The sequence below is a fragment of the Periophthalmus magnuspinnatus genome, chromosome 20 (genome assembly GCF_009829125.3).
Source record: "Periophthalmus magnuspinnatus isolate fPerMag1 chromosome 20, fPerMag1.2.pri, whole genome shotgun sequence".
Lineage (NCBI taxonomy): Eukaryota > Metazoa > Chordata > Actinopteri > Gobiiformes > Gobiidae > Periophthalmus > Periophthalmus magnuspinnatus.
The window spans coordinates 7,492,167-7,516,641 of NC_047145.1; the positions used below are offsets into that span (position 1 = coordinate 7,492,167).

Here is a 24,475-nt window from a genome sequence, read left to right on the forward strand (position 1 = left end):
TGCGGGGGACGCAGGGGCGGTGTTACGCACAGGTGAGGCCGTGTGGGGACTCTCAGGGGACAGGTGGAACCGTCCTGTTTAACACCGGGCTGAAAGTAAAAGGCGCCGGTGGGTGAGTCTTTGAAATATGAGCCGTGGAGCTCCGGACAATAGGTCGGTTTGATGTGTGTGGACATGGGTGTGCACACGCTGCCCACGTCGCGAAGGATATGGTGATTATGTTACAGCCCGTACATGACACACTATACCGCCACGAGAGGACCACTGCGCCCCGCTCCTGTTTAAAGGCACCGGGACCGTGGCGAACCATCTCTAAAAGCCTACTAGACCTAATTTGGGATAATTGGAGTCCACCGTGTTGATTTTTGTAGTCATAATTTATATAGAGTTTCAAGCTAGTATCTTATTTTTGATACATTTGATAACCCTATTTTCTAGTTGGGCTACGTTTTTTTTCTTTAGGCTTCCATTGTATGATCTCACAGTAAATCTTCTTATTACATTTATTGGAGTGTTACATGCTGAAAAATACCATTAAAAACATGCAACATTCTTACTGTGAGCAGGCTTGCCTCTCCACAGATCTGACGTGCAGCTTCTAGTTGGTCTGAAGTCTTCCCTGCTTGTCTCCATGGCGATTTTAGTCATTATAGTGAACAAACATTCAAAGCAATAACGTAGGTAGTGCACCCTCACCAGAAATGTTACGCAGTGCACTTTGTAAATAGGATGCACGATCCAGTTTTCTAATACAGAATAGGCTATTGATATTTTGGCCTTAAGTATCTCCCGATACGTGATATTGACAAATAGCAGTGTATGGGCTGAAGACAGCTTTTTTCATCCTCAAAACATGGTTAACTTGATACAAAATTAATTAATTTGTCTTATGATATTGTTATTTATCTTGCAGCTAACATCTGAACAGCTTTGTATGATTACAACTTCAAATCTTATGAGACATCCTGGGCTACATTAGCCAGTAAATTGGCTTATTACATCCAATTAAAGGCCCCACCAGGATATCGACTGAAGTAATCTTTATGCCAGTACCCAGTCCAGCACATTTTTCTGTATCGGCACCGATATCAGTGCATCCCAAATTAATATCACTAGCCCACTCCAAAATAGTAAACGGAAACGTAATGTGCTTTATGTCTGAATGTTTGTCTCATTACCTTTACTTTAACATTCAGAAAGTTTGATTTGATAAAGCTGACTGCATAAACTGGTCATTTGTTATCCCTTATGCAAATTAAAGATTTGACTGTTGAATGGCCTTTTATCAGTTATCATGAATCGTACAATTGTGACTTGATCTATTGACATCCTGTTATGATGGCGATGTAATACTGTTTAGACCCATTGGTGCTATTTTTTTCTATAACTTCAATGGGAAATGATGCTTCATTTTTAGGATTGACATACACATTGTAAACTTTGTTGATTCAACAATGCATGAACCCAATGGGGACACTGTAAAATCAGGGGCCTCAGGTGGCCTAATAAGGTATGGGAATGAGACAATGTCTGCCACCAGCTCCATGTGATCAGGATTTCCCTATGCAAAGTAATCACTCACAAATGCTGATGGAGAGGTGAGAGGGAGAGGGAGAGGGAGAGGTGAGTGTGAGAGGTAGATGGAGAGGTGAGTGAGAGTGAGTGTGAGTGAGTATCTTCAGAATGAATGCAAAATGTGCAGATATTTTCTACAGTGGAAAAAAAAGCATAGGTTCTTGAGTTTTAAAAGAATATTAACCCATAAGTGAATAGCCTAATGTGCATCTCTAGTTGTCTTGGTTAGTGTACACTATAGAGCTGCAAGATTAGTGCCATAATTTCCTCCACAAACAACAAAATCTTCTGTCTTATTCTGCATAAAAATGCTAACCCTGTAGTTTAGATCTGTAAAAATATGTTCTGAAAAGTATGTGATGATTGTAGTTGATTGTCAGCTCATAGGCTCATAGAATCCTGTTAATAAAATTGATTGTCCAAAAGTTTGACATTTCCCCCAGATCGTTCAGGTCTACTGTACATGTATGAGTCAATCTTGATATTTTCTTCCCTCTTTGGCAGCCTGCATGGTGGATGGTGTATTGTGCACTTTGGATCAGCTGACTGTGTGTTTGTCCCTCCTAAGCAGTATGTGTTGTTGGAGGATTTGTGTTTACTGAACCTGAAAGTCAACTGGAGACTCTGGAGAAGAAAGTTATTTTCCTTCAAACTTGCCCCAAACTTGCTCTTTTTCTCCAGCATGAGTCATGGAGGTAATCTGTCTGATGTTTGTATTGTGTACTGTTCTTTATTACTTCAGAAACCACAATGATCAACCAGCTACTTTAAAGGTGCAGTATGTATGATTCTGTGGAAATGGAAAGTTAAAAGCATATTTCGGAACATTCTCCACGGAGATCAAACAGTTTTCTGCCATACTGTGGAATATTATACCCAAATGAACAACAATTCCATGGAAACTAGCAGGATGAAGCCCTCCTCCAGGACAAATAAGAGCTTGTTGGTTTGTGGAACTGAAAGTCTGCTTAGACCATGGATGCATGTTTTCAGTGCAGGTTTTTTTAGTCTATTCTTTTGGCTAAAAAGTTCCATACTGTGGCTTTAAAGCATTATGTGTTGAAAGTGTCCAATGGCACCATTTGTTTGTGCATTATTTGTGTACACATTGCGGGCATATGGGCAATATTGATCACCAATTTAATGTTTGCTGGCCCATTCGTTGTGTGTGATTCACTTCCCTAATCTGCTTTCGGAGATAAGTTTTCAGCCTGAGCTTCACTTTTCAGACACAGGTGGTGCCCTTTTGCCCTTTGTCCAAAAGCAATGTCATGTATACTCAGAAATCAGGTATGAATGACTATGACTTATTGTTCATACCTTATAAAACATGAATTATGTGCGTGCTCCATTACCGTGACAACCATTGTGAGTGCAAACTGAAGCAGAGTTTGGGCGTTCCTCTCACTTATCGACAAACACAAAGCTCACTTACATAAAACTGATGACATCATTGTGGTGCTTTACATGATTGTCCAAGATTTTGGGCTCTGCGGGGCCACATGGGTGTATTTGAAGCAGCTGTGTAGGTCCCTGATGGGGGCCCCACCTATGAGTGTGTGGAGAGCATAAAAAGGGTGGTCTCTGGTTGTCATGGCAGCCGGGGAAAGCACTAAACTGCTCTGATTTAAGGCCCCATGATCCTCCAAAGATGCATTTCTTTAAACAAGTAAATCAATGTTTTGTACAAATGACTCAGAATGCTGGCCTGTTTAGTGAATTTGGTAATGCTGTGGCTCTGACAATCCACTTTGTAAGCCAAGTAAAGCTGACGGACGATTAATGTTGAAAGCACAAAGTCATTGAAAACACTGCAAAAAGTGGTGGCTATCCAAGGGACACTTCAGAATACTTGAGGTGAGAATAGAACCAGCAACCTTATGGACTGAATGCACGAGCTTTTCTGACTATGCCATTGGTATCCCCTTAAAGGAACTGTTTGTAAGATTTTAAATTCCATAGACTTGACCTAGCTGTGTCCTCCTGATACGAGGTAAGCATTTTTCAATTAAATGTAGCTTTTACTGATAACAATTCTCCTTTGCTGTAAATTCTGGAGGTTCTGAGCTTTCACATGAGGCATGGCCTGTCCATATACTGAGAATGAGACAAACTTGTATGTGTCCTCTATCTGTAGGTCAAGGCATGTTCAGCTGTAATGGTAATACCTTATTTTAAATCGGTAAGGGCACAGGTTACATACAGTTCCTTGAATTTTTTTGACACATCACTACACATTATCATTACTTTAGTCTTATTAATTTCTGGTTTATGTTGACAATCCAAATCTGAAAATCAAATGCTCAACGTAAATGAGATGGCACTATCCATTTTTGCTAAAAGTGTATACGATGCAATTTTTTATTAGTGATTACAGCTACAACATTTTACTGCTATGTTAAATTACTGGACGCACCTGAACGTCTCTTATCCTCCCATTTGCACCTAATGGGTTATTGGACCTGCTGTAGACTGGGGCAAGAGTGGTCTGAGTGTTGTATTTAATGTACTCTGCTCATACACAGGACCTGCTCCACGTCTACACAGTACATTAGATTGATATATGGATACTTTATACTACTATTGATCACAAGGGAAATTCAAGTTTAGCTGCAGCAACATTTCCACTGCGCTTCCCAGTCGCCTTTGTGTCTCAGTCAAAGGTCTCAGTGCAGCTTAATAGGAGGTGTGGTCAGGAAGGGTCAGCACAACATCCAGCCTTCAGGGGCAGCCAGGTGAACTCTGGAGCAGCCTCTCACCCAGCTCTGGTATTTCAATTGGCGATAAGACAGACCATTCTTCTGAAGTTTTTCCTCTATAAGATTATATTTGCTGCCACATTTGGTGTAAAAAGTCTGTAGCCTCTGAGCTGTGCTGCTGTTGCATGTTGCACGTATCGGTATCCTGGCTTGTATAGTTTGTGCAGAACATCAGAGCCTCTCCATGCTGGACCCACAGGCCTCTTCCTGCTCCTCCTGCTTCTCCTCCTGCTCCTATTCCCTGCTTCTCCCCCTACTTCTCACTGCTTCTTTTCCTCGCCGCTCCTCCTTCTGCTCCTCCCTGCTGCTCCTGCTCCTCCTCTACTCTGTTGTTTTCTTCTTGCTTGTTCTTGGATTGGGTTCTTGTACAAATGTTGACTTGAGATGACTGCACTCCTCTGGACCTGATTGGAGGTCGTAGAGTTTTATATCTCCTCTGTAAAACATGTATTTCATGTTTGTCCAGCAGCCAACTCTCCCCTCACTGTTTGGATTTGACTTTGAGTGTTGCATAACAGTAGGGTAGGATTTCCTCACATGCCTCAGAATGATCATTTTCAACTTTTACACACTTCCATTTGCCCGTAAATATTAAAGACCAATTGTTTTAGCATTTTTTTTAATGAATTATTGCAATATGAGACTCAATAGTTTGTGATTAGCTTTGTGATTTGTAATAATAAGATTCTGTTCAAAGTTCACCTTTTAAATGTGTTCAGAAGAACTGACAAAAACACAAACTAATACAAGGTTGATTTCATGATTTGTGAAATGGTATAAATAAAAGGTATTCGTGGGTTTCAGGCATGGGAGTTCCTTCCTCATGTGAATGATTTGGCATGGCGTTGGGCCTCCATTGTTATAGCAATAACACAAGTCAAAGTATTTTATCTGTTGCATGGGGAAAAGTCCTCAGAAATTCCTTCAAAACAGGAAGAAGAAAAAAAAAACATGAAAAGCTACTGCAATCACAACTGAACAAGTTTTTCCTCATGCCTCATGTGAAAAGCTCAGAACTTCCAGAATTCACTCACTGAGCTGCAGAGGCTGCACTAGCACTGATTAATAGGCTACAGGTGCAGGGGTTTAGGTGAGTGTGGGTTGATTCATTATGAATACTTTCTGGTTGTCATCTGAGTTGTCAGTTGACATTTGCAGCTTTCTGTTCAGTTCAAGTGATATGTGACATTACACTGTACTAGCTTAGTTAAAGACCATTGTCCAGGTGTTTCTGATTAGACACCTGCTGTGGGGGCAGAGCTTGAAATGTGGATACCTTTTAGGCCATCCACACTGTTCTTATACCTTCAGTGTGGTTGTAGTTGGAGTTTAGGTGTTTAGTTCCACTTTACGTACAGGCCTCCTGCTTTCACCTGCAGCTCAGCTCAGGGTACACTGCTGGAGACCTAATCGTCTTTACACAAGAGACATGGGCCTGTCTGCTCCTCTGTGCACACAATAGACCCCACACTGTCAACAACTCTGCACACGGCTCTACAGGAAAAGCACTTATCTGGAGATGTGCTGACGAGTGCAGAGGACGGTTCATGCAATCTACAACAGCATCAGGGCCAAACAAAAGACTAAAGATATTTAAAGGTCCTATATATTACGCACAATTGGCTCGTGAGCTTTTGTGGCATGTTATAATGTTACCTCCTCAAAAACATACCTGGAGTTATGTTTTGTTTCATTCACAAAAGTTTGAGTAATCCTGGTTTATTAGTTTGTCTACATCTCCAAAGCTCAAAATGCTCTGTTCCATCTTGTGATGTCCTGATGTCCCAGCAGTAGTTTTCAAGTTAGCAGCTACTTTTACTGTTTGTTCAGTAAAGATTGGTAATTCCAGGACTGAAATCATCCAAATGATTCTAGTGAAGGTGTATGGAGTTTAAAAACAGTGTAGCACTTCCACTTTCCACATGACATCACAAGGTGGAACGAAGTGTTGCCTGTTTGTATATTTAGACTTCTTCTCTGAGTTCTTGTTTTAAACTCCCGGTATGTTTTTGATGAAAAAACAATATAACATGGATCAGAAAATGATGCCAATTTGGCAGTTTAAGATTCCAAACAATGTACCAGATGGTAGATGATGGTAGATCAAACATAGGCAAACTACGGCCCGGGGGCTACATACGGCCCTTTGGGCTTATTAATCTGGCCTGCTGAATGTGACCAAATTATATTAAAATAGGTAAACCTTGTTCATTTTACCTTTTCAACAAGTTGTTGATCTTTTGGCACCTGATAAAACTGAGTTTTTCTGCTGTTTATTTAACTGAAATTTAATAAATTAATTAAATTAATGCATTTGGAAAACAATTTGTACAATGAGACTTGCATATTCATGCTTTGCTACATGTTACAGGCTAAATCTCTAATATTATATATATATATATATATATATATATATATATATATAAATAATAAAATAATCAATCATATCCTGGCCTGGCCTCTGTTAAAGTTTAGAACACATTGTGGCCTGTGTGTCAGACAGTTTGCCCACCCCTGTGGTAGATGACGGTAGTTGATGGTGCTTATGTACTGAGATACTAAGGCAAGTGGACCTACCGTGACAGGCCCATGTACAGCTCATGTACTGGAGTGGAAAGGGAAGCCCCGCCCTCCTGGCTCTAGACCTCGCATTACAACACAACAGTGAGTCAGGGGGCAGGGGGGACAACAAGGGGTGGGTCCTTGGCCTCACTCAGGGGTTTCAGCAATTGGATTAGTCATGATTAGCTGATTATTACATTATGTGTGTGATTTTTCTGACAAGCATTGGCATTGTGATTACATTTGCAATTTATATTTTGTCTAATTTTAAACAGGTTCAGAAGAATTGACAAAAAGACTGAAATATGAACTGACCAACTAATACAAGAATCACATTTCAGAACATGTCTGTGAGGATATAAACCACAGGGTTAGCAGTTTTCATGTAGAATAAAACAGGATAGTTTGTTTCTGGAGGAAATAAATTCTGACCATTCAAATGACACTTTTGATTAATCACTCAGCCCTAATCAGTCAATTGCAGTTTTTGACAAAAATTTTTATGAAGAGCAGCACTGATATAATGGCAGGACTGGGTGATATCACAATAAAAATCTAATTGTGATCTCATCATATCCTAATTTACTGTGTTTGAACAGACAGGTGAATAAAATAGACACTTTCCCATTCACTCCTCATACTGGTTACTCTGTAAGGCTCAGAGAGAGTGACAGCCGGATTTAACCAATCATGGTGAAGAATGACCACTCAAAATAAACCAGTGACAAAATGGTGATATTTATTTTACACATAAAATCCATCATATCTGTCTTCTGTGGTTATCATTGGAAAAATAAGTTCACATTTACAATCATGATTTTGTTATGGTAGAGGCTAATGCTTATTGCTTTGACTTGTTTTCAGAGACCTTTAGTACCACATTGCTTTGAGCTGCATGGACCTTCTGTCTGTGCCTTGTCTCTGTGTGTGCCAAAGTTGTGCTGGACCAGTGCTTCTGGGTATTCTCCATGTAAGTGAGTGCTTGTGCTTGGGTTGTGGTAGTGGGGTTTTACTTGTGGACTGTAATGTTGACGTCATGTAAATGGTAAGCAAAAACACAGATGTGGTAATGTAGTGCCTTAGATGCCTTCTCAGTGAGTAATGGAAATACAGACTGTACTGTATTGACTAGAGGGCTATGTTATCAAATTAGAGGGATGTTGCCCGAAATGGATGGTGTAAATACTCTTCTATTCTTCCACTCCTTTTTCAAAATCTTCTCCATTTTGGAAGCTCGATTGCACTGGCCATCGGAGAGAGTACAAACTTAATTGTTAAAACACAACTTCAAATTGATCTAGTTGGCGCTAAAATTGTCAAAAAAGGACTAAGAACATTAGATAATGCTTTTAAAACACCATATACGTAGTTTAGTAGCAAAAATGTTTGTTAGGTTTCACTGTAAAGGTGATAATGAACAGGTTTCATAGCTGCCATGTACTGGTAGCAAAATTACAAAAAATGTACAGATGATCACTTTAACACAGTTATTTTAGATGGTGCCAAGACTTAAAATTCAAATTATCTGGTTGCCCCCGTTTTTATGTTGTGACCCCCAGGTTGAGGGCCACTCTTCTAGAACAGTGTGTGAATGCACCATAAATGAGGGTAACGGTCTTACTGTCCATCCTGGTGTCCGTTAGTCTGTTAGACATTCTGTGATCTCTCTCTTTCTCAGTATTCAGTCTCAGAGCTCCAAAGCCAGTTGAACTTGCAGCAGGATCTAAAGCAACTGTCCAACCCAGAATTCTGATGTGACTGTTCTCCACTGGGCTCTGCGGATATGAGAGGTACTGATATGTATTTGGATCTAAGCTCATAATTGTCATTGGCTGCTCAGAATGAGAAAACATTAAGAAAATCATCAAAGCTAAATGTAAATCCCTGTACTAGTTAAAGTGTGTCTTAACTCGGGCTGCAAGATGAATCATAATTGAATGAAAATTGCAGTACAATTGGACACAATTAGCAAATCGCAAAGGCTACAATTTTTGAAGTACTATAATTTACTCCACAAACAAAATCTCCTGTGTTATTCTGCATACAAACCACTAACCCAGTAGTTTAGATCAGTACAAACATGTTCTGAAATGTGATTCTTGTATTAGTTTTGTTATTTCAGTGATTTTTGTCAATTCTTCGGGACACATTTAAAGAGAATCATATTGTTAATAGAAAAATTGCAAATCTAATCACAATTACAATGCTTATTAGAAAATCACATTTGGATACTTTTGCCAAATCATTCAGCCCTAGTCAAAAAGATTATCAAGGCCAAAATGTGGCCATATTACAACCAAAGATTACTCTGGACGTTAATTCATTTTAAGCCAATCTGGTTTAACATAAATGTGAATTCCAAATGTATACTTTTTTACTACAATTTCAATGACATTGATTTTTATTTCTTTATTTTTTATTTCATTAATTTACCTGAAAATGCCGGCATTTTCAGGTAAATTAATGAAAGTGGGTCAGAGTAAATGATGAGAGTTTAATAGGGGGCCCACAGTGAGAACCAGAAAAGTGGGACAGTACATTGTGTAGGGGCCATTGGGGCTGGGGTGGATGGGACATATGTGGAGAGGAGTGCACCCCAATTTATGGACCAAACCAACTCAGTGCCAGGCCAGCTTGTGTTGATTCTGACTATAAGTTTAAAGGCCTTTTTATACTATTTCCTGATCTATGTTATAACAGTGTTTCCTCATCAAAACATACCTGGAGTTGTGTTATGTTTCATTCACACATGTCTAACACACCTATTTAGGCTAAGTTCTTCTCTCAAACAGAACACACTTTGTAACATCTTGTGATTTCTTGTGATAATGCAGGAAGTGCTTCAGTGTGTTTTTAAACTCCATATACTTTCACTAGAATCCTTTGACAATTCCAGGGCTGAAATTTTCCAATCTCTACTGTAGTAAAGTTAACGGTAGCTGTTAACTACCAGTATCTGATATCACAGGGTGGAACAGAGCATTTTGAGCTTTGGAGCTGTAGACAAACTAATAATAAAGGATTACTCAAACGTGTGAGTGAAACAAATCACAACTCTGGGTATGTTTTTGATGAGGTAACACCATTATATGGCTAAAAGGCATGGCTAAAAGCTTACAAGAGTGAATTTTGTGTACTATAGGACCTTTTAAATTGTAGTACTTTTGTATTACCTTGTAGCCTTATATCTGAGTACTGCCTCAGACGTCCAGGTAAGTTCCATAGTGGTCCATGGGTGTATACTAGTCTGTGTCTTTTACTTGTTCTGATACAGCTCAAGATCATTCTAATGTTATTCAGGAAGGGTAGATTTATGTCCTGTGAATGTGACTTTTTTAAGTAGGTATTTAGTTTGGTTACTAGTTTTAGTATCGATTAGTATCTGATTTTCAATACTTTTGACAACCCTATTTCCTTGTTTTAATGTTTCTCTTGTTTTTGTCAGTTCTGTTGCTCCTGTGCATTAGGACTCCTCTGACTTTGCATTCAGCTGTGTGTGTCTCCTCCTGTGTGCTGACCTGCTCACCCTGTTCACAGCAGCAGAGGCAGCACCAGTCTTTGCTCCTCTGTTGTTTATGGATCAACATAGTGAAAGTGTTTGACCCTGATCAGCTCTGTGCTGACAGGGGTGCGTCTGTGAGCAGGGGGAAGCTTTATGTGCTGCTTAGGGCTAGTATAGTCTATTGTTTTATTGTGGCTTATTGGCTTCATTATACATAAAATACTGTATAGAATTCCCACTGCCAGGTTAGGCCGTTTTGGTGAAGTACCTTTTATGGACACTAGAGGGTATTGTTGCCTGTGAAGTTTGAAAGCCGTGGTCTGTTGCTGTGTATTTTTATGATTGATTAACCTCCACTGTATTTTACAGTGCATTTTGAAGTTAGAAATGTAACGAATGTTAGCAATTAAATTATACTTTACATTTTTGGGGGGAGAATTGAACCACACAGAAAAGTGGAAATTAAAATATTATGAATTGACACAAAATCAAATGGTAAAAGTAATTTATTATTATTATTTCCTAATTGCTTATCACATTTTAAAGGAACTATATGTAACCTGTGCTCTTACAATTAATAAAATGTATTACAATGGCAACTGAACCTGGGTTGCCAGCCTAAACCTGCAGATAGTGGACACATACAAGTTTTTTTTCTCATTTTCAGTGTGGTATATAGACAGGCCATGCCTCATATGAAAGCTCAGAACCTTCAGAGTTCACTCCTTGAGCTGTAGAGGCTGCACTAGCACTGTTTAATAATTGGCTATAGCTGCTGAGGTTTAGGTAGTGATGATTCAGGTCAGTGAGACTCCTAGTAATTTAACAACTAAGGTTGCACATGAATGTTATCCTTTCACTTTTGGGAAACAATGTGGACAGTTTCCTTCAAGTCAAACTAAACACACAAAACAAGTATTAGCTTGTTTTTTGGCAAACTAATAACTCATTATACATTTGAAATTATTCCTATATTGTATGTGTAACTGAGATGTGAGCTGTCTTCTTAATCTGCAGATTGGCTGTGGTGTGATTTGCAGGATAATGGACAGAAATATGTTTTTGTGCATTTTCCTTTTTGAAATATTTACAATATTCTACAATACAGGAAGACTAGCTCATGCCACATCTGAGAGAGGGACATTATCATCTTATTCTACTGTCTGATAACCATCGCTGCACCATGTTGGCTCACCTGCCTTGCACAATGTAACAAAATGTCTTAAATGTTTGTTTTTGTCAAGCTGTGATGCTCGTCCACCCCTACCCCTCTGCCCCCTCTCCAGTGCCTCCCTTCTGACTGCCCTCATCTGGCCTGCCCTGACCACCAGTTGTCCTTGTCGTCGTCACTTGATTGATCTGGCCTGGCGGTCATGGTCCTGGGAAAGCACCGTACTAAAAATACCCCTCACCCACCTACTCCTCTGCCAGCCCGGACCCAACCACAACACATGCACCCCCAAATAGAGGTTTATACTAGGGTTAGGGCTGGGGCGGGGGCGGGGAGAGGCCTGTGTCTGTGTGAGCCATAAGGTCCACTCACTGTCCCCTCAGAACATCACCACGCTGGATACACTACAATACTGGACACAGGCAGGGGCGTTCAGGTTTGTGAATGGATATTTTTATAGATTAGTTATGTATAGTTAGTTTTCTTGCCTTCTATTTGGGGGAATTTTAGGTTATTTTTAAGATAAAACTTGTGTTTTGTAGTAAAATGTGTGTTTTGTAGTCACATTTGTGGCTGGTGTAATGTTGTTGAAAAACATTTTGCCATATGATTTCACAATTTTGACTTCTCATAGTTGATATAAGTCATAGGGATGCACCAATCTGATACTGTTATTGAATATCAACGCCAATACTGAAAAAAAATTAACTGGATTGGATATTGGCTTCCAAATATCGGTTGAATATATAATTTGATGTAATAAGACTATTTGCTCGTTGTTGCCGCCCCAGAAAGTAAACTAAGCTTTCTGGTCTAACTACTTGTTCATCTTTAAATGTTTACAATTTTATTTACTACAGAATGCATTTGGATCACTTTTTTTTTTTATACATTGACCTTGTTTTAAGGAAATAAATGCAAATTTCAGTCTCTGCAATGGTATCGGTTGATATGAGGTACAGATATTTAAAGCTATAGTCTCTATCAATATCAGAACAAAAAAATGTGGTTTGGTGCATCCCTAGTATGACATTATATTACATACATTTGAATGAAATTAATCTGAGGACTACCCTCTGCCAAAATTCGCTACTTACTAACTTAGATAAAAAAATTTAGACACAATTTTATTTGACAACAGTACTCTTACTTGAGCAAAAGTTTTAGTTGATCTTCCCACTGTAAGTAAGTCTACAAGTGACAGCCTTATGTTGACAATATGAAATGATTTGATTTGAGTTTCTTGCACGCTCCTTCCAATGTGATTTTGTTTGTCTCATTATTGTGGTCTATCCTTTTGAAAATACAACATTTTGTGAATTATGCTGTTTTGTTAACGTCATATTATAAGTCCAATGTTTGATCTCCGGTATATATTCAGGAGGAGGTCTCTGTAACCTCTGAGCAGTTCTCATATTGTGGTATAATGACAAACATGGTTAATCCTCTTGTTAGACATGACCCAGGAATAAAAGTGAAGTCAGTGTATGAGCCGTGGCAGCTGTGAGTGCAGGTGTCTGTTCTGGATGGAGCCTCACTCTGTCCAACTGTTCCTCAGTGACCTCATAATGTTAGTGTTGATGTACACTCAGAGCAGAGGGTGGGCTGTAGGATGCTCAAGTTTTACTCATCTCTCAAAGCTACAATATGTGTCAGCGTGACTCATTTGTCTTGACTTGATTGGTAATATTCAGTCACTGTGAGCAGTACCTTATTGGGTTGTCAAAGTCAGATTGTAATCAATACTAAAGCTAGTATTAAAGCTATAGGTACTATGACTAAGTATCTGACCATATCAACCGATAGCAATTGTACTCCTAATTACAGAATCACCCATAAGATCTCATGGTAATACAAGGTGCTATTATTTTGTGTGTTACATTCTATTAACAAAAAGGAGCATGTGTTATTATTCTGATATCATAATTAGTATTGAGTATCAAAATCGTCCCAATGGGAAATTTCTCCTCTGCATTTGACCCATCCTTCAGTTGCAGGGTTTGACTACAGTGCCTGCACAGAGCCTGGGGACCCATTTCCAGATTATGAGCTATGCTGGTCAGGACCACAGTGGTTGGAGAATTTTCCTTTTTATAATAGTTTTGGCTAGATCAGGGAACGTGAGGAAAAACTTCCCAGACATGAGGAGAAACACGCAAACTCTGCACAGAAAGGCTCCACTCTGACTAAAGCTGAACCCAGGATCTTCTTGCTGTGAGTCCAATTTAAAGCTTTCTGAGTTTCTGCCAACTTGTATTATGTTTTAGTTATATATTTGAACTTTTTACCATATCTGCTATTGGCCTTAAATCTCTAGTACAGGCCAATATTTACCGGTAGTTTTGGTCGATCTGCTGCCTAAAAATACATACACACATCTTTATATGAACACTTCACTGTGAAAAGATAACTGCACAAAATGTGACTACACTGCTCTTCTCAGTTTGTGGCAAAAAAGGGCTATAGGGAGTTTGTAGTAAATTTAAAATGAGGAAAATACAGTTTATTGGCCATCAGTTTCTATGGATTCTAAACAATCGGTATCAGCATTGGCCATGAAAAAAAACATGTTGGTCGATATCTACTCATAGCCCAAGTCCTCACAGCTGGATTTGTATGGTTAGACAAAGGTGAAAGAGCATGTTTCCTATCTCCTTACAAACCTGTCATGAATGACTTTGGTGTGTGTCAAGATGAGATTTCCAGATTTAGATCCCCCCTGCAATGTTCTTTTGGTTAAGGATGTGCTTATAGGTATAAAGGAGAGCGATGGCTTTGATTTGCCATTTGGATTATGGTGTTAGAAAAAAGGTATTGTAAGCATTAAAGTGTCAGAAACGCAAGTCTCTCCTTCCCTGTTCAAATAAGCTGTAGTTGTTGAAGATACAGGCTATTGCATATAGGGATGGGCAATATGGTGACAAAAATCAAATTGTGATCTTCCCCTGATTGTTATTTTGATAAAATCACCTTACCGTAATCCAATAAATGTTTCTCTTGCAGCTTTATGCTCAAAGTATTTTTTTCCCCACCCACTCCTCCTATTGGGTCAGCCTCAGTGATTGACAGCTATATAATAGTATAATAATATAAGAGTTTTCTTGGCATATTGCCCACTACTACTGCTCTGGTCCAGGATATAGGCTGCTTGAGGTTCTGACAAGGCTATAGTAGGCTGTTGCTGTTCTTGATGGGTTCTAGCTGTTCTCAATATGCTGTAGTTATGGTTCTGGACAGGCTCTGGTTCTGGTTTGGCTGTTGGATGCCTGTGCTGAAGTGAATTTCTGGGTTGGGTCCAGTCACAGTGGGTCTTTGTGCTGCACCTGCTGCCTCTCCGTCACTGACCAAAATAGAGCGTCACATTCACACAAGTTTTTCCATTCACAAAAGCCTTGTACTGGACTGCCACTGGCTCTGCTTTCAACACGCCATCAATCCAGCAAGTTAAGCTCTGCCTTTGTCTCTGTCCATGTGGGAAACTGGTGAGGAGGTCCACAAGGCTTTGCTCTGGCTCTGATCATCTTTACTTTAAAATAAATAAATCATTTAAATCGTAGAATCTGGTAACTCAGTGTGTTGCCCATTCTGCTTTCTGCCATACTGTTGAACATTCTAGGCCAACCATTGACCTCTCCATGGAGACAAGCTAGTGGTGGATCCCCCACCAGAAAAGTTACAAAGGCCTGATCTTGTCTCATCTCAGATGAGAAAGTCAGCTGCCACAGTGGGGGTGCCATTGGCAAAGCAAGGCCCTTCACCCACCTTGCCTAATATAAATGTTGCATGGGTGTTTTTGGTGGTTGGAGGGGCCAATGGCACAAATTGACAGCCTTACTTCAGTCAGTCTACCCCAGGGCAGCTGTGGCTATAGTAGCAACTTGCCACCATTGAGTGTGGAGTGAATTAATAATGCACTGTAAAGTGCCTTTGTATCTCCAAAAACTGCAATATGCATTATTATTAAGGCAACTGTTGCAAAGTAGTGTAGCTGAGATACTGCGCTGGAGATTGCTGGACAGGAGTATCTATAGCCTGTGTATGTTTGATTATGAAATTATGTGAGTTGGCCTGTGAGTGTTCTATAGAGAGGCCAGTCTTTTTCTGTCCTGATCACTGACACAGATTGGAGACGGAGGTCTTTTTTTAGCCTGTGTGTAAAACTGGAGCGGCCCTGGCTGGCAGAGAGGTAATCATAGGAGGTGTGAGACAGTTTCCGGTGGAGCTGATGTTGTGTCAATGTATCTGTGCTAATGTTCTGTCCCTGTGTCCATTGATCAGTAGGAGACCATCAGAGAAACCTCAATCTCCAATATCCAGAAAAATGCTATTGTTTAAAAAAAACAAAATGGCTGTTAGGGACTGTGATTAAAAACCGTGATAGTGGTCATACTTTAATATACATTTTAATCAAGGATTTCAGTTATAATAATAAAAGCAATGTCACAGGGACTCCTGAAAATAAACCAATTGGACTTAAAGCAGATTTTATGAACAATTCTTCTTATTTATTTTGCAAGATTGAGAACCAGTGGGGTATACACAGTTGCATTTACTTGAGTTACTTTTAAAAGAAATTGTACTTTAGTGAGTCCTTTTCTAGCATGATACTTTTATTTGTACTTCAGTAATATTTTTATTGAATACCATTGAAAATTCTAAATCAGATGTTACTTCCCAACTGGTACTCTTTAAGTTACTCTTATTTGGGTAGTCGTTTTTCCAAATAGCTTCAGTCAACTTTGTCACTAGGGATTTAAGGGTCTTAGGGCGGCTGCTTTAAGTGTGTGTTTATGCTGCCAGGAGGGCTTTACATTCACAAATCTCATTATGGAAGCTTGTGCTGTAGGACAAATAGTAGGGTCTGTGCCCTTGACAGTGACCCTACTTGAGCGTGCTGACATATGAACTGGTTTAACTTGAATCTGGACAGTAACAGGTTTGCAATCTGGACAGTAACGGATTTTTAACAAACCAAAAACTAATGTGACTGATGCAACTGCCTTAACAGCAGGTGACAATGAAAACAGTGATCCATGTTATGATATGCTTTTTGATATCGCTGCCATAATGAGATTCAGTAATTCAGCTCTCCACGCTAAGTCACTCCCCCTTCAGAACACTATCACAACACAATCGGCATGCATCCCACTAATGCTTTTGTATATTTATGGAAAATGGCCGTACAGGAGCATGGGTTACAGAGGCTTGTTGGTGTGGGCTTGTACTGCTAACAATAAGGAGGGTTTGAATAGAGCTTGGGAGAAATTGCAAGATTACTCAAACCCCGCACCCTCTTTTTTTAGTCCTCCAGGCACTGCAGCTCTGTTTGAAATGTGGTTGTGGGAGGAGTTTAGGTTTTTAGTCCCACTTTAATGCAGTCTTGGGAGCAGAAGACTGATCTAGAATCCCTAACCTTGATATTAATTGTCTTTTAACATAGTCTGATGCTTAATTAGGCTGAGCAGTTTCTAAAAAAAAAGTCTATAGTGTAGATGGGATAATCTGTTTTCTGAAAATGAACTGTGGTAGTGCTTACCAAGAGCATTCCATAAGCTATCAAAGGGTAGAAATTCCATGGCATATGTTGTAAGAAAGTTGTCTTGGATGAGTCTTGTGCAGTTGTGGTGTATCAGAGCCACACTCCTTTAGTATGGGGCACCCACAACTGCGGACCCCAGGTGTAATGGTGATGGTGACGACACATCTCAGGGGCTAATCAGACTTAACAGATGGTATTATTGAACTGAGATGGTCATCAAAGTGTAATTGTTTGTTATGAAATTGATCATGATTTCTGAAATGGATCTCGCATCCCTTGGTTTGGATGTCCGGTTGTGTTCCAAAGTTTGACAAAGTTTTTAGCATAACTTGCCATGCGCAGGCTTTGGTTCTCTTCTGCATAAGTAGTTCCCAAACTGTACAATCTGCTCAATGCCCTATACAAAAGTCTGTCCTCGAGTTTCAGAATGGTGAAAAACTTAGGACTGTGGCTGTTTTTTTGTTGTTGTTTTTTTACTAAAATGACTTTTCTCTTGGAATATCCCACAGCAGAGTCCAAGCATTTCAAAACACAAATTAGACATGTTGACTTGAGTGATTTCTTGTGGGCATGTTCTGACTTGAAAAGTACACAGAGCCAGACAACACCTGTTTGAGAACTGGCTCATCCACTGACGTCATCTTTTCAAATCAAAGGTGTTCTTGTCTTGGTTTTACACTTCATACTTTAGTCTTCTCTCAAATGTCAATGCTCCTGGACATGAGAACAAAAAGTAAATGCTATTTGATTCAAGCCTGACCCCACACTCACCTCACAGCTGGATGAACTCACAAACCATCAAACATGGGGTGTCCTTTCCACATGTGTAGCCCCAGCTCTGGCATGTGTTTGCAGAGGCATCAGGACCATGTGTAGACCCTCCATACGTCTCCTCTAAGCCTCAATCATCTGCCCCTTCCTGCTGGGCCTGCGCTGAGAGGGCAAGATGAGAAATACCACAATATTAAATGCACAAAGCTGATGTGAAGAGATCATTATTTCTGCATGCTTAAATATGGCTCAATTATATTGGAAAACACCAGTATTGCGATTAGAATGCAGGATTCACTCACTGAGCTGCAGAGGCTGCTCTAGCACTGATTAATGATTGGCTGCAGGTGCTGGGGTTTCAGAAGGATTCAAATCAGTGAATCAAACGTAACGCTCATGTATGTCACACCTCAGTTGACTGCACCCACCCAGTTGCAGCTACAGTGTCAGACTGCTTTTGGTATGGTGTGATATTTGCACCCGGAGTGATGCTCTGCTGTACTGTTGCAGTCACATGTTCATGTAATAACTAACAATTTAGGAAAAAGGCATCTGATTAGCTGTGGTGTTGGATCAAAATAGACACCCAACGGAATGAATCAAATCCCCCTCTGTCCACATCTCCGCTATATGCTGAGGACAGTGTGACCACTTCTGGTTATTTGGAATTCTTGCGGCCTCTGCACTGGAGCTGCACCGTGTACAGGCGACCCGAGGCCATACCGCTGCACAGATGCGTTCAAAGACATATAATGAATACCTCAAGTTTGAACCTGTTTGAAGGTTTCAGTATTTTGTTGTGTCCTCCTCTTAATGCATCTGTTTACATTCCTCCTCTCCCCTTCTCCCACTACATGGACCATAGCCTTCAGTAAACACATGTCTGCTTCATAGCTCCAGTGCTGTATTCTCTCTGTGTACAGTCCCATGGATGACAACAGCATTAGTGCATGCTCAGAACTGCCCCAACCTGTGTGTTCTAGCCTCACTTTTCCTGCAGGACAGGGCCCAGGGGAGGGGGTCCGGTAGACTGCTGTCACAGCTTTGGGTGAATCACACACTGACCACAAGGGTTAATGCGCTCTTGAGTACCTTTGCTTTGGCATTTCATATTCTTAAAAATGGGTTTCTGCACAAGGTTTCTACCTCTGATGCAACAATTCTGGGAAAATTTACTGCATGGTTTTTTTGTTTGTTTGTTTTTTATCATTCAAAGTCAGCGGACTTGCTGCACAGGATTCAAAAAACAAGTGTCAGTGAAGCAAGATACAACTCCAGGCATTTATTTGATGAGGGAACAATGTTATAACATGGTTAGAAGCACAAAAAATGTCCATAAGAAATGTCCTACTACTACTACGATGTATCCAAAATTTATGTCCAGTAGCTTTATTAACCTTGCAAACTTGCTCTGAAATGCATGGGATTCGTACATTTGTTTAGCTGTTTTAGTTCAAAATGTTGAAAGTTGTACTTAGATATTTTTTGAAAATCATTCAGGTCTTTGTTAATTAAAAATACACATGCTGCCATTTGTGAAGACAAGTTTTCTCAAGTTTATGTATTTTATCTTATGAGGGAAGAGCCCAGAGTTACTTGGCTTGTAACGAGAATCAAGCTTTTGTCCAGGAGCAAAATGCAGGATTTTCTAGCTTTCGAGTACTTTTTGTTGTTGTTAATCCTATTTGTCAAATGCACAAAGAGGCATACGCCAGGCAAATTACTATATGTTGCAGTAGGGTTGTAGACCTTTAGTCATTTAGTTAATTGGTTAAATTTGTCTTAGTTGACTAATCATTTTATTATAAGGAACTGTATGCGCAACAGAAGGTAGGGAGTGGATTGGCTGAAGATTTTGGAGTGAATTCTGTGTTAAATTTTCCATATAAATACTTTTTTCAAGTGCTTTATAAATTGTTTTTTTTTTTTTGTTTTTTTACATGAACTGATGTGCAGGTGTAGTCACTTGAGTGCAGTTTGGGTCAGATTCATAGAGATACGTAATAGTTTTGAGAGACTTTTGTTCCTTCCTAGTCGACTGATCGATGGGCAGGACATGTCTTTTGTTGACGAAAAATGTCTTTAGTCCACGTTGCAGATGTGTGTGTATGGATGACTTTGGAAATGGGGAGCCAAAGCTAAGCCGAAGCAGATGTAATGACTTATAGACTGACTGCATCTTATCAGAGTGTCCACATTTAGCTCGAGTGGAGGGGCCTGCTTCATGTAGCGGTCAGTGTGCGGCAGTGACAGCTCTGGCCCTGGTGCTGTGGAACTCTGATAAGCCCCTCACAACCCCCACAGCCAGAATACACAGTTGTCCAGTATGATACGAAAATGTGAGTCTGGTCACTGGTGCATCTCCCAGAGTTCAGATGGGCATGATTGACGGATGAATTCAGAGACACACGTGGCCCATCCTTAACACAACAAATATGGCTGCTTACAAGAAAAAAAATTCATTTCACATGCATCACTGAAATAAACAAATCTGATTGGATGACTTTGTTTGAGCCTGGCTTCAGGCACTACAGAGGGAGTGACCAGAGTTGAAAACACCTTGTGTTGTCATGTAGTAATACAGGAAATGCTCCACTGTGTTTTTAAAGTCAATACACCTTCACTAGAATCATTTGGATAATTTCCAGTCTCTACTAAACACAAAAAGTGGCAATTAACTACTGCTACATCACAAGGTGGAAGATGGAGCATCTTGGGCTTTGAAGATGTAGACAGGCTAATAATAAAGGCTTTCTCAAACATTTGAATGAAATAAAACACAACTCAAGGTATGTTAAATTTTTGTTATTTTGATGTGGTAGGCAGGACTCTAGCTTATTACTCACAAGAGTCAATTTTGTCTAATAAAGGACCTTTTAATATATGCTCTTAAGCCCCAGGCTGTAATAAGCTAATTGTACAAACTTTGACTCAGCCTTGGCAGTACGCGTCCTGCAGGCTCGTGTTTGGCCCCTCCTTCCTCCTCACTCTCCGCGCTGTACCCCTCCTCTGAGCCCAGATGAGTGGAATTTCTCATCTGGCCGACAGACTCCTCTCCTCCTCTCTCTCTTTCCTACTCTCCTCTCCAGTCATCTCTCCCCATTGCTCTGCCTGTGTACTGGGGGACAGCGGCAGCACCTCTCCCCACTCAGGACGGGACCTTGCTGGGATAATGAGCTTAGCGGACTTATCGGCTCGCAGCCCTGCAGTTTGTTATTGCAGTGATTAGCCTTTAGCATTTAGCGCAGGACTGTGCTGGTGCTGGACTTTGGCTGCCAAGCGCACACTGCGGCTGGGACCACTCTACTCTCTGTCCTACCTCCTCCACCCGTCCTAGGGCTCTGGCTAACTGCTTTTATAGCTGCATCACCTGTGTGTGTACCGTTGTGCTATTTCTTGCCATAATGTATCAAAACCCGTGGATATCCAACTACCTGAGTCATGTGAAGTTGTGCAGTCAAGGTAAGAGTGAGCTGACGTAGGGATAGTGGTGCCTCCTCTCTGCTGGGGGTAGGGCACTTTAGTGGAGGTGAGGGAGGACATGAGAAATTGTTTTGAACTTTCTCTTGACAAAAAAGAAAAATTAAGAATGTGAAAGAATGTTCTTTACAGAAGAATAGATAAAGTAAAATGGAAACAAAACCTGCCCTCCAGTGTGTGCAGCACTAGTATCTGCGGTACGTGGGTTAAATTAGCTATGCGTACTGCCATCATTCATATGAGACTATCTGCAGTGGTGGGAAATTATTATTTTCCCTGAGGGCCATATTCGAATCCAGGCGTGTGTTGGAAGACCGGACCAACATGATCATTGGTGCATCAAATGCCATAAGCAAATGTATAATAATTATTATGGAAAACATGCTGGGGGCTGTTGTGGAATTTCTAACAGTGAAAAGCCTTAAAGATATAAAAATCATGCTAAAGAAAGCCATAACAGGGCCAGATTCAAAAAGGCCAAGGGTCCAATGTGGTCGCAAAATAGCCAGGTCTGTATTAATGAGTGAAACTGCAGCTTGTTGACTAAAGTACCATTTTACTGTATTTCCAATGGTTCATGTCTGAGAGAAGAGTGGGGCAGTGATAATTTAAATATATTTCCTGCCAACTTGATATCTTGTTTTGGAGCTTCCAGATTATAGCCCGGGGTCCAGGCTGCAGCATGGAGTCCAGAGTGAGACCTGACTCCCAGGCCTAAGCAGATCATTGTTCTGACTCCTCTGAAGTAGAGCATCTCTGTTGACCTCTCGGCTATGAATCTCCCTGTTATATGTCCATGTTGTACACATGTGTGCATATATGCTGTACCAGCTTGGAGCTCCTGTAGTGGCACCGGTGTGGGTGTAATGTAACTGTTACACACTTTTACTCTAATCCTGAACTGTAATGTAAATCCTAGGATTCTTAAATGTATGTTTTATATAGTATCGCTAAGGTAACATAACATAATGTTATTCCCTTGTTTACCAGTTCTTATGGCCAGCGTTTATGGCCTCATTATGGTGTAGCTCAGACAGTAGGAATTCTCTCTCCCCTCCCAGTAGAGTACAGTACATTGCAGAGGTCCTTCTATGTGAGGGTCAGAGAGTTCAGAGGGGTCACTGGGGTCAAGACAGAGCACCTCCTCCTCCTCAGTGCCTCCTGGAGGTCACCTTAACTTTACAGAGCACAGAGGAGATTTTAAGAGCCTGTCAGCATTGCTTTTCACACAAACATTCCTCCATATTCAGCATGCTCAGGGAGGCCAGGATTTTACAATGAGTCCTGGACATGCATGGCACATCAGGGATAAGAATTTTAGAAGCGGCAACACCAGTTTCCAATTCTGTAAAGGAGCAGTTGGCTCTAAACTAAACTGATTTGTCAATTGTTAGCCTGATATTATACAGAGATGTGCTTAAGTTCATATCAAGCACAAATCAGCCTTCTTTGGGAGGATAGATGTGCCTTCTGTGCTCCTGCCTCTGAGCTGTGCTATGATATAATGATATTAACTTTTGGAGGAGTGGATCAAAGGAAATGTAATAAATCCATCTCTGAAAGTGTCTGAATGTGGTGTTTTGTGTGTGCAGGACTTGGCAGTGATCCACACATCAGACTTGGCAACCACAGACTGCTGCAGAAGAGGGCTCTGAGGTGAGAGCATTTAATTTCACTGTGTTTTATAGACTGTATTTGTTTGGTGTGATGGTGGATCAGCCTTATAGTTGGTAGGCTTGTTGCAATAACACATTTTGATGCTACAGAGATATACTGCAATAAACTATAATATTGAAAATACTTTATGCCATTGACACAAAGCAGGATAATCCCAGTGAACCAATTTTGAAATACAGTATCATTAAAAAGCCTGAGCTGCAACCAATAAATGTCAGAAAAAATTGATTATTAGCCATAGCAGTTATTTATTCTACCTTCTGCAGCTCATCATATTATATAAAGCTGGCAAAAACCTCCCCACTATTGCAAAGAAAAAGTACCCATGATAAATACTGCACCCAAAATATATTGTTCCAGTTGTCATATATTGAACGAAAAGTCGATATTTTAAATATTGTGACAGGCCTAATAGTTGGTCTTTCCAAGGGGTGCTTTGGTCTATTGGAAAGAAAGAAGTGGCAATCTTTTTTCTGCCGTATATGGCGTAATGGGGCAGTACAGTTCCTTTTAGACAGTGGAGACACTTGCTTTACATTAACCTTTCACTTTTGTAAAAGTAATAACAAAATGTAATCAACTGGGATGTCAAATAATTCGCTACATGTTTGTGTAACATGCAGCCATATAACACTCCTTTATTTCCATTTTGACTCATTAGTTCAAAAAGGGCACACAGAGAATGGGGCTGTGCCAAAAAAATAGCGGTATTGAATATTGATATCGGCCGATACTGATTCTGGAACAGAGATATCTCCCATACCTAAATTAATCTTGTAAACTCACACTCACTGTCATTCTCAGCCAGAATGCATTTTTACATCCTTAAAAAGCGGTGTATGATGCAAAATAAACTTTTTGGAGCTGTCTATCATATAATATTCCCCCATCAAAAAGGGGGAAAGAATGTTTTATATGTCATCCATGCATGTTTGAGTATTTTAGCATTCTCTCCTGGGCCCTATTCAAACCATCCTTAGTAGTATGAGCTCATGCAGGAGGTTGAGAGGTACCAGCTAGACATAGACTCGTTGTTCTACTGGGGACTTCAAAGGCCACGTGGGCAACACCAGTGACACCTGGAGAGTGGTGGTTGGGAAGAACGGCCTCCCTGATCTGAACCCGAGTGGTGTTTTGTTATTGGACTTATGTGCGAGCCACAGTTTGTCCATAACATAGAACACCGTGTTCAAACACAAGGGTGTCCATTAGTGCACAAGGCACCGGCACCCTAGGCCGGAGTTTGATCAGATTTGTTGTGTCGTCTGACTTTCAGCCCTGTGTCTTGGACATTCGGGTGAAGAGAGGGGCAAAACTGTCAACCAATCACCATCTGGTAGTGGGTTAGCTCTGCTGGGAGAGGAGGAAGCCGGATAGACCTGGCAGGCCCAAGCATACTGTGAGGGTCTGTTGGGAATGCCTGGCGAAGCCCTCAGTAA

At 40.5% G+C, this 24,475-nt stretch overlaps 1 protein-coding gene across 9 annotated transcripts in view; it reads left to right on the plus strand.

Annotated features, from left to right (window-relative positions):
- svila (supervillin a) overlaps positions 1-24,475 on the plus strand; it is a 70,528-nt gene that overhangs the window by 337 nt on the left and 45,716 nt on the right. For 6 of the 9 annotated variants that reach the window (XM_055229943.1, XM_055229944.1, XM_055229945.1 and 3 more), the window contains exons 1-2: positions 21,245-21,341; positions 22,952-23,015. In XM_055229943.1, coding sequence (XP_055085918.1) covers positions 21,284-21,341; positions 22,952-23,015 — 122 coding nt within the window. In that variant the 5' untranslated portion in view covers positions 21,245-21,283. Of the gene's footprint in view, positions 1-11,916; positions 12,006-21,244; positions 21,342-22,951; positions 23,016-24,475 lie in introns of those variants that run through there. The other 3 variants (XM_055229949.1, XM_055229951.1, XM_055229950.1) reach the window with 3 other exon arrangements.